Here is a 21535-nt window from a genome sequence, read left to right as displayed (position 1 = left end):
CTCTAAGCTTAGAGCTATCGGCTTGGGCATTGGGCTCTTGCAGTGGATTCAGTGCTTCCTATCTGGTCGTGCTCAGTTAGTTCGTAGTAATAATTATGTCTCAGGTAAAATTGATATTTTTTCGGGAGTCTTCCAAGGTTCTTACACTGTTAACTTGTTTATAAATGATATTGTTGGTGTAGTTTCGGAATCGCAGTGTCTTTTGATTGCGCATGATTTGAAGATAATCAGGGGGGTTGGATCGCGCTTGGATGCTCTGCTGCTTCAGAGGGACGCGGTCTAAGATTAATAGTCTTGCGTTCAATGTAAAAAAATGCTTTAGTATTAGCTTTAGTCGTTCGTTCAGTCTGGTACACAACCGATATAGCATTAATGGAGTCGAGATCGAGACCGTCACCTGCATTAAAGACTTGGGTGTTTTCTTGTATTTTAAACTAAGTTTTGTGCCACATTTTGCGGTCTATGCGACTCCTTGGGTTTGTTGTACGCAATAGTGACCAACTTACCTTACATTGCTTTAGACTCCTCTATATCTTTTTGGTTCGCTATAGACTGCACTGTATGCATCTGTGGTATGGTCTCCATATTATGCCTACCATATAGATAACATCGAACCCGTTCAGAAAGTATTTTTAAGATATCTATAATGGGTATCAGATCAACTACAGTATTTTAACTAAGGCCTTCGATATTGATACTCTTCAAAAGATTCCAGGGTGATTTATTTTTTCTCTTTAAAACTTTGAATGTTTGGGTTTATTGTCCAGCTCTTTTACATAGCATACAATTTAACGCAAATTACAGAAGTTGTGAAAACTCAATGTTCCGCATACCCTACCATCGTGCAAATTAATAAAGTTTATTCACCCCTTACTAGAATTCTGATTTGATTGAATGGTTCTAGCTGTTATACTTCTGTCTTTCTCTCTATTCTCTCTATTTGGGATTAAATCGTTAAAAAAATAATATTTTTATTAGTAACAAAAATTTTAAAAATAAACACAATTGTGCCTAAAATTTCATTTCATTCACATTTTTTAAAAAATTGCATTCATTTCATTTTTGTATTTTTTTAACCTCGCCATTTCATATTTACTAATATACTTGTTCAATCTTACAAATCACTACTGTTATTACTTACTATTGTGTACAACCAAATAAAACATTTTAATCATAACAAATTTAGACTAAGTTAACCTTTAAAAAAAAGATTTTTGACAAATTCCAGCTATCAAGACCTTGTAAAAAACATATTGTTATAATACAAAATTATCGTTAATATGAAAAATAATAATAAATGAATAAATGATATAGCAGGAAAAGCAGTTCTTTCATTGTAATAGCGTGATTTAGCTCCATAAAATGTACAAGTTTTTAACGGGCCTGTAACTTAAGTTAATTTTGTTTATTAAATTCGTGAAATTTGACGATTTCTTTGCTTCTACAAGCCAAAAATGTCACGTTCAAGTCACTGAAAACTTCGGAAAAGTCAGGTAACCCTAATTTTTCAAATTGCCGAGAACTTCGTAACATGGTGGTTTCGAGGCCATTAAACCCACGGGCATCTAATTTAATCTCGCGAATCCCGTTGCATGAAAAGTTACTCCGGTTATCCACTTGTTCTATAAATTTTAACTTGTAACGTGACAATTTTACATACGGGCCTATTTTATATTCCGGGATAACTTCATATAAAACCATCCGCGTACCAGTTCATATACATGTATGTGTGTCTGGTTGTGTGTATGTGTATGCCCGACATCGAATTTGATACGAATCAGCATCCGAGTTATTTATTACCCCAGAAGTTCCAGACTGTAATGCTACGCGACTAGGAAGTCGTGCGTCATGAACTTTTTAATTTAATAATTGAACGAGGGTCGTGCTTTTGAAACTGTTTTACGAATAAAGGGGAGTTATATGAAAAACAAGCTACTATATTTAATGGACGATCTTTCTATTTGCTGGTAACTATGGGACTCGAATATTCAAAATTCACCCACACCACCACAACGTGTTTTAATTGTTACTGTTACTCCAAGGATACTTTTTATAGGCGCATATGTATCCCAGAATGGTACACGTACTCCTTTGAATAAACCTCTATTAAGAGACTGAACTTGATTAAAAAAATAAACTAATATAATACTAATCTGTGAATCTAGTAGAACGTGCATCGTCGTGTATCATCAGTTAACTAAATTTGAGAAGAAAATATTGTGTAACACTTTTATAAAATTGCATTGCATTTGCTTGCATTTGAAAAATCATTCGGGCACCAAAACACTACCTTTGAAAGAAAAATTACATATAGGTGTATTTACAATTTTACCTACTTCACAAATGTTTACTGCCCAACTTTAAGTTATCCAATTCTAAGGAATCCAAAAAATTATCTACTTTCGACGACTCCCCATCTAAATCTTCTAATTTACCATCATCAAGACTGAATTCATAGGGATTCAATAAATCTTGAACTTCAGGCTGCAGCTATTTTATTTTCAATTTTGATTTGTACATCTTACTTCTTAACTCCGAAGCTTCCTCAACAAAGAAACCTATCGCCAACACATGGTTTTCAATGATTTGTTTACTATGTACAATAATTTTGTGAATTGTGGCAGGCATTGGAAACTATAGATATGTTTCCATGAAAATGTGGCCAGCCTCGAAACAGTACGCTTCACACTTAGATAAGTTTATTGGAAGCTGACAATTGATAGCGATAAGAATAATCCAGAAACGATATATCACACTGTAAGAAACACCTGTTATCTCTGCAAATTCTTGACAATTGGGAAAAGCTTTCCTGCCCCTGTTGCCGTCGTTGGTAGATCCATAACCATTGGATTTTGGCGTATCGACGTGCAAGCTTAAACGAGACCAAAATAGATTTTGGATGAGCTTTCTTCGCATCATGAAAGATGCCTTATTTTCTGATACCCTTTCTTGCCAGATTATTAATTCAATTCTCTAAGAAATGAGCACTTTATCAATTCAGTTCAGTTCAGTTCAAACAATTGATTCAGCAATACCGCAGCGTAAGTTAAATGTAGGAACACCGAATTTCTCTTAAAATAGGTCCGTGTGTAACGTAAAAACAAAATAATTAATAATAATTACTTAAACTTCAAGCCTACAGAACAGATGAGATTAAAATCAATGGAGGTATTTTCAAAGGCAATAGTCCAATTCCAACATAGTCCTGTCTAGCGCTTAACTCCTTAAGTGCTATGTTAAAAAAGAGTGACAATGAATACGTTCTTGATAAAAAAAAAACACAACTGAACTCTATAAATAAAATCCATGCCATTGACGGATGAGTAATACCAGGAGCCTCCTACTCATTTGGCGTAATAGACTGGACAAAAACAGAAATACAACATTTAGATGGACAGGTACGAACAACGCTTACCAAATTTCGAATACCCATCAATCTACGGTTGAACTACTATACATAGCTAGAAAAGAAGGCTGCCGCGGCCTATTCAATATGGAGAGCGTGCTATTTGATGAGCCACAAACTCCATGAAAATACTTTAAAAATAAAATGTACCTATTTTCCGGTGTCTGGTCGTGGTTGACAGTAGATACTCCGCTTGAAACCTCGCCGACGGGAACAAGAAAAAGTTTTGCATGGCTGATATTACAACTCACTACACCAATAAGATGCAGATTTTAAATTATCGAATACTTACCTCACATATAGATACTTACTTTCGGAGACTGAAAGTTCATTGCATGCAATTCAGGATTATGTGGGTGCCACTCGATGCCACCAAAAGCACATACTGAAAATGGACGTTCAGAACACTCATTGTACACCTCGCTATCATTTAACTACTAAAAACGAAAAAAACATCATCATATAAATATAAACATTGTTGAAAATGAACAACACAAAGCCTACTGGGATACCTCAATAATAACAGATCGAGAAGTGCAACATAACAAGTCAGATATGATCGTGCTGGACAAAAATGTCAAATCGGCCACAATAATTGACTTCTCAGTACCGCTTGACGAAAATCTAGGAAAATCCTATAAAGAAAAAAACTCTGACCATTAGTGGAAAAGATCAGAAACCTATGGAATTTAAGAAATATACAGATTAAATTTCTGCAAATGGTTTCTACATGCAAAATTAATAAACCCCTTTGAAGAGTCCGGGGAACACATTGCTACCCCCTTTACCTTGAAGTCACAACTTCTGGCAACAAACTGAAACAGCCACCTGATAAGTGTGAAATAATAATATCAATAATAATAATAATAATAATAATAATAATAATAATAATGGATCATCGAGCGAAGCAATTATTCGTGATTGAATTTTCGGCCCCTGGTGATCAAAACATAGCAAACAAGGAGCAGGAAAAGAAACCAAAATATTCAATAGCTGCTAGAAGACCTTAGACAAATTTATGCTGGGCACACAGAGAAACTTGTGGTTTTGATCATTGGTTGCATGGGAGGAATACATGCTAGCACAGCACGAGAACTACACCAAATACCGGCGTGCCGCGCAACTACGAAAGTGTTGTTGGGCAAAATGCAGAAGGCGGTATTCCTGGGGTCTTTTGGTCTATTTCGGAAACACGGCTGTACCGACCAGTGACTCACTTCCTGGCTCGAATAATAATAATAATAATAATAATAATATTATTATTATTATTATTATTATTATTATTATCAACAAAGCACAGCGCGAGGGATACGTTATTGATATAGCCGTGCCTCTGGATGTTTTCCTACGAACTAAAAGTACTATACAACTTAAAAATGGTCCATACTCTGCCTTTCATTATTTCAACTAACGGGATTGTACACAAAAGCGAAACATCTCAAACATTTCAAGTTAGACTATACTTACCAGATCGAAGCCCAGAAGGTGGCAATTCTAGGCAGCTATCCAATTGTCCGAAAAGTATTGTCCCTGTAGTCTCTACCGAGCAGAAAATAATAATAATAATAATATATTTATTGTTACAACCATCAAAATTACATTACATAAAGGCAACAAAAATAAGGTAATAATATTGCCGATTACAACAGCGATTTTATGATATTAATTTATAAATATTTGAGTTATTTAGTTGTTATAGTTCATACAAACGGCTATATTATACTAATATGATCTTTGAAATATATAATTCTTTGCGATAATGGAAGATTACAAATCGAGGTTTTCCACGTTTTATCAAATTCTGTATTGATGTGTTGAAGTTAATTTTTCTATAAAGATAAAAGGACATTTTACTTTTAATGACCTGTTAATTAGTAATTTTCATAAGAGGAGCATGTTTTGCCAATCAGCGATAGCAAGGTAATGGCAGATGCATAGCGGATCTCTTTTCCTCACTCCATAAATTAACTTTAGACAAGAGTCCTGTACCTTCTGGACCGGGTAACGTATAGAGCACTACAAAAATTAGTTTATGATAACATAAGTTACTGTTATTAATTTTAGAATATGTATGTATTAACTTAAGGTGGTGTATGTATGTGTATCTTGTGTGTGTATAAACTAATTATTGTTGTATCTTTTCAATGGGTTTTTGGGGATTTCATACTTAACTGAAAATTAAATCTTTTTGTTCATGAATTTGGAAGATATAACGACTACTGCATAACAGTTGCAATATTTGGACCAATAAATTGATCTGACTAAATTGAATATACCCCATAATACGTACTTGTGGTAACTGTTGATAATCACGTTTGTGTGATGACCCAACAAATTTATAAGTTTTATTTTCTAATACTGATCAAATATTTTTCAATTTTCAGCACTTCGACTGTCGAAATCACGTTCGTGTCATCCAATCAATGGGAGATGGAGAACGACTCTACGTATGCGGGACAAACGCACACAATCCGAAAGATTGGGTTATTAACGTAAGTGCATTTATAGTAATGAACTGATCATAATTCTTGAAATATATCGCATGATGCGAAGAGGTGGTCGGCACGGTTGCCTCACTGCCATCCGACTGAGCACAAATGTTTGCCTACAGAGCGCTTCCATCGCTTTGGAAAATTCTTAAAAAGTATATAAATTGATTGGTTGATTGGAAACATACATACTGTATTAATTTGAAATATTTTATAAAGTTAGATTATAGCAAAAATTAATGCGGAATCTTTTACATATTTTGAGTCATATTCTAATTCATAAAAAAAATAACAAGCCAAATTTTGATTTAAATATGTTAATGATTGCTTTGTTTATCCTTTGTGGTAAGTTTTCTACGTTTTACTTACGTTAACTTTGAGAATGGAGAGTAAAAAAACATTTTATAGCGTTCATACTATTTATTTTTAATTCATTCAATCAACAATGAACCAAAAAATAGCACAAACCATGTTTATAGATTATCAGGAAGGTTTTGTAAAACAAACAAAAGTCTTTTGAAAGTATTGAGAAAAAATATATGGTCTTATGTATCACATTTCAAATTCTCGCTATTCTAAAGAGTGGATAATTTTGTACAGAGTTAATCTTGTAAGAGAACATTTGATTGAATATTTGCCAAAATGGAGAGAGCATCATAGCAGCAATTTTCAATTTTATAAAGAAAAGTTGTGTCCTCCGCCTTCCCCAAATAGTTGACATAATAATAAAGTTTTCACGTTTTTGGAACATGAAATGTTTCTTAAATGAGATAAATTTTTGTAATTTACTTTGATCCCTTTCCAAGCGATCTCTATAGACCCCGTGCTATCGGTTTGCCGAGAACAAAGCCGTAAAATAAGCAATCAATAGTCTTAATATTTTTGTTAACTGCACATTTTCTAGCAATATAACCAAATAACCTAACTACGTAACCTAACTAGTTTGGAATTAATAATAATTTCCAGGCGCTTGATGTGGTCTACTGGTTAAATATTTTGTAATTAAAATTACTACTGATTTGTTTCTGGCAAAAGCAATAGTTTGCCATTTATTTATGTTCAAAAACAGATTATTCAGAGTACAAAACGTTTGGAGTCTATCAATACTTAAAGCAATGCCTTACATGATCCATATAACTTAAGATGTATTGGCTCACTTTGGCTTTGAAACATTGTGCGTCAACTTGTAAACAATATGCAGATCATTTATTTTGTGTTTGTGTAAACTGAAAGCGACAAGTAAACCTCATCCAACTCTAATTAAAAACTACCGTTTAGAAACACAAATGGCGTGTGACTCTTTAAAAGTCGCGCCAAAACATCAAATAGAATAATCACGGGTAATTTGGACCGATTCAATATTCAAGCAAAAACGAACGCAGCGTGGGCGCCGAGAAATAGATTTGACCTACATTTTGCAAAAAAAGAAAAAACGGCTCGTTTTAAACCCGACCATGGAACTCTTTAAATATTTTATGATCCTTTTGTGTGGATAGTGTTCAAATTGCCGCCTTTTTTCGATTACGTATTCATCTTTCGGAGAATAATTGGTCGCCCGGCCATTGTTACTTTAATAAACGTTAAAAATGGCGGACAACATACGCCATGTTAAATTCATCGGGCAAATATAATTTTTGCCTCGGACTTCGCCTCCATTTTTAATAGATTCGCGCGATGCATTTTTCAGAGTTTTATTCAATTGGTTTTATAGACAATGGCCTTTTGAATTTCTCTATTATTAATAATAACAATACGTTACTGTGAGAATTTGCGATGCCTTTCGAATTATTAATTTTTTTTATTTATCTTTGTATTTTGGCAAATTTTATTATATTTTCTGGACAATACTTACTTTTAAATACTTTTGCAGTTATTTTAAATAACCCAAATAATCGCGAAAACCGGAACGTATAATATAACAAGAATCTAATTTCCTTTTGCTAATTTTCAATTGAAGCTACTAGATGTAGAACAGTGTGTGGGTCGTAGTTTAGAAGAAAATGATGCCCTTAACACACAGATTGCATTCTAAAAGTACATGAACACCAACGTTACATTTAAAATTTATTACTCTTGTTCCTCTGAAATATAAGACCCTAGGAATAAAGTTGCGGTCTTAATGATTCGTTGATTCACTAAAATTCTATTTAAAAAATCGTATTTTCTCAGTGCAAAGTCCAAAGTTGCTTTTCATTTTACTGCCACCCCTAAATCTTGATGATAAAAAACTTAAACCCCTACTTTGTGATGCAAATTTGTTGAAATTTTTGATATTTTCTATACCATACAAGATCATTCCTATGATTAACTGATTTTTGGTTATACTCTGATAGAAAAAGTATATGGGTGAGGCTTGTTTGTCCTGTGGACTAGTCGGATCTGGGCAATTCTAGGGATTTATATTTTGCTTTTACTTCTGCTATTGTTTTGTGTCTGGTTGTGTTTTGTGTTGTGTTGTCAGGTGCTTTGTCAGTCCTGATTGATTTTATTATCCGGTTCGAAAGCGCTAAATATGATTTGCTACATCTGTTAACACTTGAATAATTGGTGAATTAGTCAAATAATATTTTACAGTTAATTGACATCGCATTTATAATCGTTTGTAGATTTATTAACTAACATTAATCAAAACTAACAAAACAAAAAAAATATCATTTAAAAACTACAAATTTATTTCAAATGAAATATACTGCTTTTTAACAATTTTATTGAACACTTTTAGAGGCCTTTTTAACACATTCAATTATATTCTTATAATCATCACTCTTTAAATAGCCGCAATTAGCACTTTTTATGACGCCCATTTTGCAACATTCCTCATTAAAACGTTATATATGGTGGCCTTTGGCTAATTCGGCTTTTAACCTGTTTCCATGGGATAGTACGCGACATTAAGACCTTCTTATTGGACTAATTCCCGTTTTAAACGTTTATTTGAAATGCTACCTGTAACAATGAAAAAAGTACTGTTATTATTCTATAATTATCATTGATAATTAATTAATAATTCCTTTATTAGTTGATAGTTGTTAATTTTTTTTCGATCAACCCACCAAAAATTAAAACATTTGGCGTTTAAGATTTAGGCATATTTTTTTCGTTTCTTTCTTCTTAAGTTTGTTATTTTTCTTTAATATATCCTCTATTTCTCAGCAGCAAATATGATCAACGACTGCAATGAAAGAATATATTTTGCGTGCACGGCTCGCGGCGAATTATTATCGATTCATTTAATCGCAACGATTCGTCGTCTCGCTCGCCGTTTCAATCGATTACCGGTGCGGGCGGCTGGCGTTGAAAATCGTAAAACACTTACGAGTGTTACGCCATATGTGCACGTTCCCCAAACAAAACAACAACGACTCGCCATTAACAAAACAATACCGTTTCCTCGTTATAATTAATCCAAAAGGTAAACTACGTAACGCGCCTCCTAAAGGCTTTTTAATAATAATATGGAAGTGGCGCTCTGGCGTTTCGCACACACATGCATATGCATGCCGCGTACACATGTAAGCGTCGAGCTTTTAAATATGAACGGAATTCCTAGTTATTTATAGTAGCGCTAAATATTAATTTGCCGTAATGGCGCGAGCTTGCATTTACACTCGTACTTGTTTAATAATTGAAAATCCATCATCGGAGAACGCGGGGGAATTATTAGCGAATGTATTGATGGAGGAAGGGGGGTGGGGGTATTACGTATTCATGTAGCCAATATACTTCGATGTAGGTTACGGAGAAAGAGGTGGAATAATTGCAGAAAAAACATTCGGATCGGTTATTAAAGCGTTAATTTTTAATGCCAAATAGAAACCGGAAAATTTGTTGATAATAATAATACTAATTCGTTAATGGTATTACGAAGTTTCCATTCAATACGGTTATGGTGGGTACGAGATCAAAAGGGCGATCCATAACCTTGACTCACCATGTGGAGTGTCTAGTTCAATCTTATTGTCCTGCCCCATGGAAGTATGGAGGGTTATTCCACTACCCAGAATTTAAAAGTCAACAAAACCCTTATCATTATTTAGTGCTACAAATTTTAGCATCTTGATGGATCTTGGTTGACTGCACAACTTTTTTCTGGGCCGTCTGAGTGCATTTCTGCCTATTGGATTGGAAATTAGATCTCCTTCTATACTATACGGAACGCTATACTATACGGAACGCATCAGACAAACATAATATCTATCTGATCTGTGGTGACGCGTTGTCTCGCGTTCGCCAAGCCGAACTCGTCCGACTTCACTCGACCGAGCCCGAGCCAAACGCGAGAAAGACGTCCGTCCTTCATTTTTTTTTCATTGTCAACCAACATAAATTGTCAAACATACAAGAGATTGCTTAAGAATAATTTTATTTATTGTAATCACCGGCTTATTATGCCAATGTTATCGTGGAGTTTTTTGTTTTAAAGTACATGCTTAACGGGACCCAAACGTTTTAATTTTGTTTTAATCATTGTATTTCAACGTTCGTTGTTAAATAGTAAATAATAATAAAGTGCTAAAAGTATCGATATGAGTAAGTATCGATACTTTAGGAGTATTTATTTGACTTGTATCGAAAAAAGATTTGAGTACTATCGAAATGAATAGGTATCGATACTTTAATGGTAACGGAACATCCCTAGTTGAGACACAGTTAGTGTATTCTTCCTAATATTTATATTGTGGGTTTCACAGCGAAAAACTAGCTTAACTTTTAAGTATGGCCAGAAGACCTTAAGATCTTGTATATTAGCACAGCGAATAGGTATTCACATAAATTGTTCATTCTCAAGCACTCCAACAATTTAATTTTAGGGGACGCGTGGTCATATTTCCATAACCCATACACAAATCTACAACAGTTGTTTTCTATTTTTTGAACGCGTTGATGATCAAGAAGTGTAAAACATGGGTAAAACAAAACGGTTCCATATGACAATGCAGACATAATATATGACATATAGTTTTTCCTAACTTTAAAGTTCCATACATGCTTATAGCATATAGAGTTTAAGTAAAGTCTTAAATTTTAAATGCGCTCACTAAATCTTAATGATACGTCCACCGTTACTCCTAAGTTTTTGGCTTTGGTAGCAAACAACAACGGTTCCCATTTATCTCAAAATGCAAGTATCTTTTCAGGAAGTGTATTGCAGACTCGCGAGCAACTAGTGGTTCCTAAGTTTTAGCAGGAATTAACCTTAAAGCATGTCTTTCACTATAAGTAATAATCTGCTTCCATCTCATCATAATGGAACAGATCGAAAATATAAACAAGCTGGATATCGTCAGCATATGACTGAGATTGGTAAAACTGCGGCGCGGTACCCAAATCAAATATATACAGTAAAAATAGTAGCGGCCCCAAGATTGATCCTTGAGGCACCCCCGATACCACTTCGCAAACTTTAAGACATCCCAGCTGTCGTCCTAACGACTTGTCTTCTATTTTGCAAGTAGTTGTAAAAGAAGGTCAGTGGATCGTCAGAGAGTCCAAAGTATTGCAATTTAGCGCATAAAAGTGAATTATCCACACAATCAAAAGCTCCAGAAAAGTCGAGCAGGATTTGTATGGTAGCAAGTTTGTCATCTAAACTCTGAAAAATTCGATCCGTCACATTTAACAATACTATTGCAATACTGTGTCCCGGAGGAAACCCGATTGAAAAACAGATAAAGTGTCATTATTTTTAACAAATTGATAGAGCTGTAAGTAGACAACCCCCTCCAGAACCTTGTTTAACACAGGTAGTAAGCTAATCAGCCTTAGATCATTAATGGAGCAAAATGCAGGTTAATGTGTGCGTGTGTGTGAAAATATAATAGCGGCTTCTCAACAGAAGCAACCGACCACTTGCTTATTAAACCAAGGGGAATACCTAATCTAAGCGCATTTTTATTTAGTAACGGCGAACACACTGCGTTTAGAAGGTCACAATAAATCCACTAGATCGAAATGATAGATAGACCAATGGCTAACTCTCGCTTATAATCTGGTCTGAACTATCCTGTGAGCGACAATGTTCTGGATGATGACAGCAAAAAAAGTAGAGAAGAGGATGGGTAAGCTCCCTTTTTGAAACCATCCAGGAGAGTGATTAATGGTCCGCAGTTTTCGTTAATCCTGATATTTTTAATCTTTCTGCCGTACGTCCCTATCTTAATGGCTACAGCCCTGCTCGCACATCTTCACTCCCTCAATAGTACTCTCACTTCCTTCAAAGAGAGTTTGTTGAGTTCCTCGAGTTCATTAAATTGCGTTCCCTGTACTTTTAGTCGGCTGCTCCCTCCTAGTCAGTCTGACATAGTATGACTCTCTTCAAATTCTCAGACTTACTGGACGTCATCTGCCTCTTTTCGGAAATATCACTCTTTCAGGTGTTCGTCCAACAATTTGTTTAGGTTGCTTAGCTTTTTGTGCCAATAAATTCGCTAGTGGTAGAGGTCTCTTAGAATATCATCCCTTCTGATATTAGATCTGCCAATTTTAAATACTTTTTCCATCTGTAAGAGGGTACCTGGCGGTCGGTCTCTTGAATAAAATTCGATTGTAAGTTGGATTATTCCTCGCGTTTGAATAAAGCCGCGGTCTTTTTAAACTCTAATCGAAAACGTTACGCGTTTAAAACGAAATCTAAAATCGATTTCGTTCGGCTCGGTTCGGGTTTATTATCGGGAACCGATTCTTAGCCTAATCCGTCCCTGACTGACGGAAAATGTAACTCGGCGGGAAACGGGAGCGAAGTTGAATAGCTACTGGCAAATGCGATAAGACGTCTTGCCCCCTTACCTTCGCGTTTCGTGCCGTATTAAACATTCACGATTGCATGCATTACCGATGCCTGCTCATCTCCGGCAAAAATCAAATCGATTTTGTGCAGATACACGTGCTTCTTTTATCAGCACGGTTCTATTCTTTTTCCCAGGCGGGTTAATAAGTATTCACTTCTGAGCGAATCACTTTTGAGGCAAGCCAGCCCTTGTAGTCAACTTTAGGTTAATAAAGGGTGTTTTTTTAGAGCCTATATAAAAGTTTCAGTAACGTGTTTAATTTGGCTCGAGAGGAGCAAGTGCTTAATAAACGAAGGACTGAAGTTTATCAATGTGTTGCATACTAGGCTACTTTTACGACCATTAGTACATTTTTGAAAAACAACACGGACAAACAATCAACAAAACACCAGGGCTAAAATCTACCGAAAACATTTCGTTGCTAAACCGATAATTTTCACAACATATTCTGAATAGCTGCGTCGACATCAGCTTATTCGAAATGAATTGCCAAACCAAATTAACCGCAAACCGACTGTGTTGCCCCTAATTAAAGTTCTCCGCTTGTAAAATAAACGCCCTACGAGCATTTTACAGTGTACAGGATGTCCAGTAGTTTATCCGGCATAGCACAACACGTTATACTGCAAATTAAAATAAGATGATACTTTGAATGAAACTTATTATTCGAAAAGGGTTGAGATACACAATACATAGTTCCATCGACGTTTGGAACTTTAAAAAATGTAATGCCGAATTCTGTTAGGTTTAGGTTAGAAATATACGAGACGAATTTCGAATTCAAAAAAATTATAAGTAAAATTAAAGCACACAGCATCAAAAAATGTTAAGGAGGTATCTTCAATATGCGCGTAGGTCATTTCAAACGTCTCCTGGGATGTTCGACAAATAACGGTACATTTTCAAGAAAAATAAACTAATATTTAGAGATAGTACCGGTTAGTGTACGAAATATCGGAGCATGCGCGGTAGGTAATTTTCCCTTCCGTAGCAAAATATCACAGCCCACTTTACGACCTCTATTATTACTATTATCTAATCGCTATATGGATTAACCCTTTGTTTAAAAAAAATACTACCTAATTTCATTTTTACTCATTCCAAAAAACTCTTGGTTTTTAAAGAAACATTTTGGGTTTCAAGAAGTCGGAAAAAAGCACTTAATTGACGAAAATAAATTTTTCTATTTACACAGAAATTTAATGAACTCTACAATAACTTTCTTTTATGGTACAAATGAGAATTTTTTTTTTGCTCTAAAAAATAATCTAACGTCGCATATGCTGTAAGTCCATTTTATCTTGTGTGGTTCCTGAGCAGTGCTGCACAACGCACAACGCCTTGATTTCGAATGAACCGACATTGATCGAGTCTTACTTCGTAAGGGACGTATATACGTTTATAATAAATCACAAGTGGGGAGGATCTAGATTGCAATAGCTTCTCGACAGCGATCAACCCAGCAGCTACAGGTAATCCCAATATTTTCACATTCTGAACCTGAGATTCTGCTCTATGTTTGAAAATGATGTAAGAATTTACATACATACATATATAAACACACACATATCCACAAAATACCACATTATCTTGTGTGATCATTTTTTTGATTTACGGTCAATATCAAAAATTGATTTCAGCATGTCCATTGTATCCACATAACCCACATGAGCGTTGTAGTCTTGAACAGTTAATTTCTTTGCTACTACCATCCTTCTCTTTTCTTGGTTCTTTACTTGCTTCTAAGGTATTGTGGTAGTTGCTGAGAAATGAGACGATTTTTCTGTCTTTCCATTTGAGAAATACTAATCCATCTTTGCTAACCCACCAGTCTGAGTCCCCTCTTTGTGATAATTCCGTATCGGTTTTCATATTTTGCGGAAGATCTTTTCGATTAACTAATTATCCCGCAATCATAAATCAGATCAGCTTGGAAGTACTTCTGCAATTGCACCTAATTAAAAACAATCTCTGGACAAATCTTTCACTACATGGGCTCCTAATTTCTTTTCAGCACATATCATTTATTTTCCCACTATAAATTTGGAATTGCTACATATAGCCTTGTAGCCTTGTTTTATTGGTTTCATCGGCATAAATTGTTTTAGGGTGCTACGCCCCATAAATTTGTCTATACTTTGATTTTCTGACGGCATATAGTATGCTCTATGTCTGTCAGTATGTCTATCAAAAATCGAACAATTTGTCACTGATTGAACCTTTAGCGGGCAAAAGCGAATTATAGCCCAAGTAAATGTGACCTAAAAACCACACGAATCTGTCCTTTGTCATAATAGAACTAATATACTGGTCTTTAAGTTCAGGTCTTGATGACCAAGAGTCGCAATAAAAATATTTAGGCCAATTAATGTAAGAATTTAATTTGCGTTTGTTGACGTTTGAGTCACCACCAGGGTTTTGAATTGCACATAATTTTTTCAGAAATGCATTTTTTTAGATAGGGGACAATTAGAACAATTATAGAAATAAATCTTTAGGACCAGTTGTTTCTGAGAATTTTTTGTTATTTTCTAGTCAGTTTTGTTCTCCAGATGGCAAGGGTTTCATTCATTTCCAGATTTCCGTCATCCTGCGAATAATCCGAATGATTGTCCTAGTTATTGATGTTTTTACCAGCGGCATCGGAAAAGATGATTCGAATGTTATTCAAATCAAATAAGTTATTTTTTATAATAACTTTTTTTTAATGGTCATCGCCGTCCTAGCTAAAAACTGATTCAGAGACTCGCGGTATATCCTCAAAAAGAGAGAAAAGATTTTCGGGATTCATCTTTTCCAGATCTTTGATATAATATTTCTGATTTTGTCTTATTTCAACAAAAATAGAAATTTTTTTTTTCCTACTGACCACCATTCATTTACTCATATATATAATAATGCCATGGATGACTCCGTCTTATCAACGTAACAGCTATTTAACAGATACAACTAACTACGAAAACTTTGACGATTTATTAAGAGTGGGGCAAGTACGATTACGAATGATTTCGCGGGTGAGGCAGTAGAAGAAACAAAATAAATTCTAGAATGGATTGTTTCAAAATGATACCGCTATCGATGAAAGGGTTAAACACAAGAATTTTGTAATTGCACTACTACGTACTTTAATTCAAAACTATAACATGACGAACAATGATATGGGAAATAAAATCAATACTTTAGTAACAATATTTATTTGACAATTTTAATGCAAAATAAGTACAGTATAAGTAACACAATAATAATAATAATAATTATTATTATTATTATTATTATTATTATTATTATTATTATTATAGTTATAATAATAAAATTAAGACCAAGTATTAATTGGGTAAAATAAGTTTGAAGGAGAAAAGGTCAAGCTTTGTCTAGAAACCGAAACTATTGTTAAAGTATATTAAACAATAAATTAGCTTTAAGACGCCTTCTAAACCATAAAACGGTTGAGCAACCCTTGATGTCATCAGGAATGGAATTGAAGCTCTTTGTGGCATTATAACTGAAAGACGGAAGTATGGTGCCACGGAATAGAGTATAGAGAGTTATGCCGTGTAGTACGCTGAATATCAGATCCTTTAATAAGTGTTTCATAAACGTAGTCTCGCTGTCCGCTTTTTGAAATTTTATTAATTAATGTCAATAGACGGAGAAAGAATCTTTGACCTAAATTAAGTCAACCGAAATCGTTGTATTATATTATATATTATATTATAACAAGATCTTAAACCAGCTATTCTATAACTTCTGTAATCTCGTTTCGTCTTTATTGCGAAGAGCAGACCAGATGCACTACGTTACAATAGGATAGAAGGGAAAAGACCACAACATCGCTTTATCAGAATTTAATTTCTGTAGCTAATAAATCCCTAAATTGTAAATGGCCCTTAGTTTCCCGCAGCTCTTCTACGATTCTACAGCGATTTTACAAGAAATTTTGGTTACAATATTTATTTAACAATTTTAATGCAATATGAGCACAGTTCCAGAAACATTGATGAGTGCGTCAAGCCGAACCTATTTCTAGCATTTTTACCAGCTTTAACATATTCCAAAAGCTATCATGTTTCCTTCTCAGCACCATAGACCCAAAATAATAATTTCTCTCTAAAAACTAAACGCATCAAGATTTGACCCGTTCCTTGTCCTTTGAAGCACCTATTTCATGTTTTAAAAGCATTTTGTAATTAATCCATATTTTGTTTGCGACGCACTGTGCCAATAATATTGCTCCAGATAGTTGCACAAAAAATCTTATTAAAGTAAAAAACTTTTACTTCTAAAAAGAATCCCATTTTTTGTTTGTTTTTAATTATAGTCTTGCGTCTAATATATACTAGCAAAGAGACTGGGCACATCGTGCTTAGATGAAATAAAAGCACCTAAAATTTCCACCCATCGCGCAAAATTATCACCCGCCAATAGATAGCTGCGTTCATGCGAGCGCATGTAAAATTTGCGCACCAACCTTAATGAAAAAAGGTCTTTCCCGCTTTCGGGCTTCAAATTAAACCATTTATTGAAACGAACAAACTTTAATTAGAGATGAAGGATGGCGTTTTTTTTTAATATTTGACTTTAATCCGGTCTGTTTATTTGTTCATTTCACGAGAACACGTAATCGAAAAAGTTTCCGCCACGCGAAAGGAAATAATTGGAGTTGACAAAACTAGTAATTAACATAGTGCAGTAATTTATTTTAATAGAACTGGATTAATGCGTCTCTTCGTTCGCGGCGCATTCCTATTTCACCTTTACGTTTTTATTGCCCGTCCAGTAATTTGCGGGTAGAAACTTTAATTCTATATTCGCCATACCCGCAGCGGGACGCGGCATAGTAGCCAGAATTGCGGCGGTTCTGTTTGGGACATGACATTTTCGATTTTATGTAGTACATTTTATTAAATGTATAATGATAGTTACTAAGTATATAGTGCATCCAGGTCTGTGAGGTGATTGCGATGTCGAATTTGGAAAAACCGAACTGAGGTCATGTCATTTGCAGTCAAATTTTTTTGTATCTAGGTTAGTCTAGATTGGACTTCACAGCTTCGATAATGGTACTGTTGGTTCTGGCCTCGTTAGACTTAGACGTCTCTGGGCTTATTCTGGCCGCCATCACAAAGGTGGCGTTATTCTGCTGAATTATAGACAACGTATCCTTGACTGCCTTTAATTAGCCCTTCTGAAGTTTAACAGCTTATATTATACCACTACTAAATAAGGCAATTGATGATGTAAGTGTGGACTCTTGTGAAATGAACTATTACAGCGGGTACACAAAAGTGTGTTTGTTTTTGTTTTAACTGTGATTTTTTTATGCCTTGTGTTGTTCTCACTGGTGATTAATTTATAAACTAATAATGAAATTGTTGTATTAATTAGATGATCATGAACATATTTCAATATATTTTTTATATAATACAATTTTTCATTCAGAGAGAACCTACGATATATCAGCTAAACGTCAGTAAAGTGTCATGTCAATTTCGAAAATTTATTTATAAATGTACGTCATCTGAGTACTGTTTACAAACATGAAGTGCAGAGTTTTAGAACTCAAAAATTTATTTTATGTAAATATTCGCCGTTCGGATGCAACTGAAAGTAAAATTTCTCCGAGTCAAATACTAAAAAGCCTTTAGCTCGTATTATTAAACAGCAAACAGGAGCCCAATTATGATTGTGTACTTAAATAATATTCAGACGGGTCGAAATTCCAGAGTATAATAAACGGGGTATTGTCCGCTATACCAGCGTAAATAGTTGTTTGTCTGAAGAACGGATTTGAACATCGAATACAAAGCCAAAGACGCAAGCGGAATATTGTTTAAATTAGAAACTGACGATTTGTTGATTGGGGGGGTCTTTTACTTTGCTACCCCAAAAGTCTCCAATTGTTCCACGTAAATTCTTAAACGAAAAAAACTTCACGCTATTGATGACATAAAATTCCCCTTATGTGTTGAAAAATTTCTACAAATGATTACTTTTATCTGCGTATGTGTGTTTCTTTTTGTTTTAGTAGAGAGTTTATACTGGCAACGTATTCTCTCTACACTATTACTCAGAAGTCATATTTGGTGAGATCTTTGAAGAATAAGATATGGGAGTAAAAAGGAAATGGTGTACAAATATCTAATCTCAGAAAATGTATAATCGACTAAGCTGTGTAGGTGAATTTGGATTAAGTATTAATTTAAAAAAAACTCCCTTACTCACAGTCCAAAATCTACAACTTGAAACAGTATTTTGCGAGAGGGAACTCCAAACCAGCATTTAAATGGCACGTCATGCATTCATAAAATATGCATAGGTACTTAAATGCAATGATCTAAACCTGTCACTACGCATGCGTTATGCAAAATGTTATTTATGTCTATGATTTTTATTACTAACGTCTTTATTCGCCATCAATTACAAAGCAAAAAAGAAAGAACCTAACCGATAACAGATAACAACTGATTCTTCAGCATCTTTTTAAAAGTTTTGATTGTGTAGTTATGATAGTCCACTGATAATTTATTGTAAAGGGAATTTGAAAGACATAATCAGAGATTTGTTCCTTCATAATTTTTTTCAAGACTTTGGGAAAGACAGGCAGAATGCTTATTGGCCTCAAGTTTCTATGTTTTTTTCCAAAGGCCTTTATTCACCATAAATTACAAAGCAAAAAAACAATGAGAAATATAACAATTGCATTACATGGTGAAAAGGCGGAATCCCAACCTAGGCAACAATAATTTATACTAAACCGTATCGATAATGCTTAAGAAAAACAGCGTTGTTTTATATTTACCGAATATTACTCTCAGATAACAACTGATTCGGCCGGCCTTAGGCCCAAAGAACATGATTTAGACGCATTAAGACTAATATTATTTTTGTTTAGCAGATTGACTTTCCGAAACGTGATATAACAAATAAATATGATTATCACCAGCAGGTGTCGATGTATGTGTCGAAGTCACATGGAAAATAGTAAGGGTCCAAGTATAGAGCCTCGAGGAACTTCCTGTAGTATATGCAGTATATGAGGACCTTTTGCTGCCGATGTCTCAAATAATCTCCAATCAAACCAACGGAAGATGGGTGAAAAATGGTGTCAAAAAGTTTACTATAGTTAAGCAGAATTAAACTAGTCACTTCCCTACTGCCCACAGCGCAGAGTAAATCATCCACGATTGCAGTCAGTGCCGTTGTAGTTCGGTCTAAAGCCAAACTGAGCACTCGAAATTATATTATTTTGAAGGACATAATCAGAGATTTGTTCCTTTATAGTGGGAAAATTCTTTTGGACTAGAAGCTTTCGGCAAAGGTCGAACAATAGCTAGCTTCCATGCTCTTGGGAGCTTGCTAGAAAGTATACAGGAATTAAGAATTTTGTATCATATGATCTATTAAATAGTATCTGACCAAAATCAATATTTTAAGGGAGACGTAATCCGAACGAACAGCATTGCTCTTTAACGAATGTAGAAGCCCTATAACAGTTCTCTTGGTAGCTGTTTTAAAATTGAAATTTAGAGTTTGAGAGAATTTTTGACTATAGTGGGGGTAATCATAAAATACCGGCTGTTGACGCTATAGTTTAAAAACTTTAAACAGAACATTAAAGACAATTGTTGGAAACAGAATAAACACACCAAAAGAAGGAGACATAGCAAGCAGTCAAATATGTCTTATACGGATGTGAGGAGTTGTTGAGATACACACATTTTTGTGTTTTTTTGAAATGCGCTATATAGTCTTAATAATATAAATATTAGAGCAACTTTTTTTGCAGTATTTGATCCTCTCAATAGGTTACACGTTATTTATCAAAAAAATCGAAAACTTGCACTTGTCAAAGAAAATTTGGAAGGACTTTTACATTCACAAGTAGTTATTTTAAAATTTTTATGGTACACTTCACATAAGGCACGTTTGATTAAAATAACGAGTCTTCCAACATTATATGTTTATGAACCAGTCGCCCTGTATAGAATAAACCTCCTAGTACTAAGGCAAGGGGGGTTTATCACCTACAAATACTGGAGAAAAGAATATTAATAGGAATAGAATTAGACGTATTATCTACTTCTTCAGAACTTAACTGAAAGTGGTAGAAACAAAGTAGAATTCGAGCCAGTTTCAGATACGCTCTGAAGAAGTTAGATTTATCAACAACCGACGCAGGACGAATTCAGAAGATTTGTAAATAGGAGAAACTTAGTTACTAACACTGAAGAGGCAGACCTTCTTAAAAGATCATTCATATATTCCGAAAAATACTAGGAAAAGATACATAACCTTTGAGGGTCACTGCTCTGATATGAACAGGTATTCAGTGCTCCATAGAGTAAATTAAATAAAGAATGCCTACATGATTTAGTTAATTATTAAAAACCAAAATATTTAATTATCTTGGTAAAGCTTACCAGACTGAATAACAACATCTCGTATTAAAATTAAATAAAGTTGATAGCGAAACGAATTCATTGTAAATTTTACCGCACTTAAAGAAACTAAGAGACAATTTGGAAATCATTTGTTGAATTTTGGGAAAGGTTTGCAAAAGTATTTATTATAGATATTAATAATAATATATGATTGTTTTATTGGGTATATTTTTTCTCAAGGGGAACGCTCCATCATAGTCATCAACTTCATCATCCACTGCTAGTTACGTCTCCTCCTTTTGTTGTTTTTTTTTTTAATTTATTGAAATCGTTACGGCAACAGTATCTTAGCAATGGGCCTTATCTATACGCCTGCCAACTGCGGCTAACCCTCCACCAAACACACTGTATAGTCAACACTATAAGAATGCCGTAATAAAAATGCATCGTCCGTATTATCAGAAAAACATT

General features: G+C 34.5%; 2 protein-coding genes across 4 annotated transcripts in view; one reads left to right on the top strand and one right to left on the bottom strand.

Annotated features, from left to right (window-relative positions):
• Nucleotides 1-21535, top strand: part of LOC132701093 (semaphorin-2A) — an 836804-nt gene that overhangs the window by 790606 nt on the left and 24663 nt on the right. For all 3 annotated transcript variants that reach the window (XM_060668770.1, XM_060668769.1, XM_060668772.1), the window contains one exon: nt 5791-5898. In XM_060668770.1, the coding sequence (XP_060524753.1) occupies nt 5791-5898 (108 nt within the window). The remainder of the gene's footprint in view (nt 1-5790; nt 5899-21535) is intronic.
• Nucleotides 8783-21535, bottom strand: part of LOC132701094 (protein Peter pan) — a 41399-nt gene continuing 28646 nt past the window's right edge. Inside the window, exon 5 of the mRNA XM_060668773.1 lies at nt 8783-8841. Within this exon, the coding sequence (XP_060524756.1) occupies nt 8798-8841 (44 nt within the window). The 3' untranslated portion in view covers nt 8783-8797. The remainder of the gene's footprint in view (nt 8842-21535) is intronic.

The sequence above is a fragment of the Cylas formicarius genome, unplaced genomic scaffold, assembly GCF_029955315.1.
Source record: "Cylas formicarius isolate icCylForm1 unplaced genomic scaffold, icCylForm1.1 PGA_scaffold_4__25_contigs__length_36172078, whole genome shotgun sequence".
NCBI classification, from domain to species: Eukaryota; Metazoa; Arthropoda; class Insecta; order Coleoptera; family Brentidae; genus Cylas; species Cylas formicarius.
The sequence above is the reverse complement of the archived record's forward strand: the minus strand, read 5'-3'. Positions and strand labels throughout refer to the sequence as shown.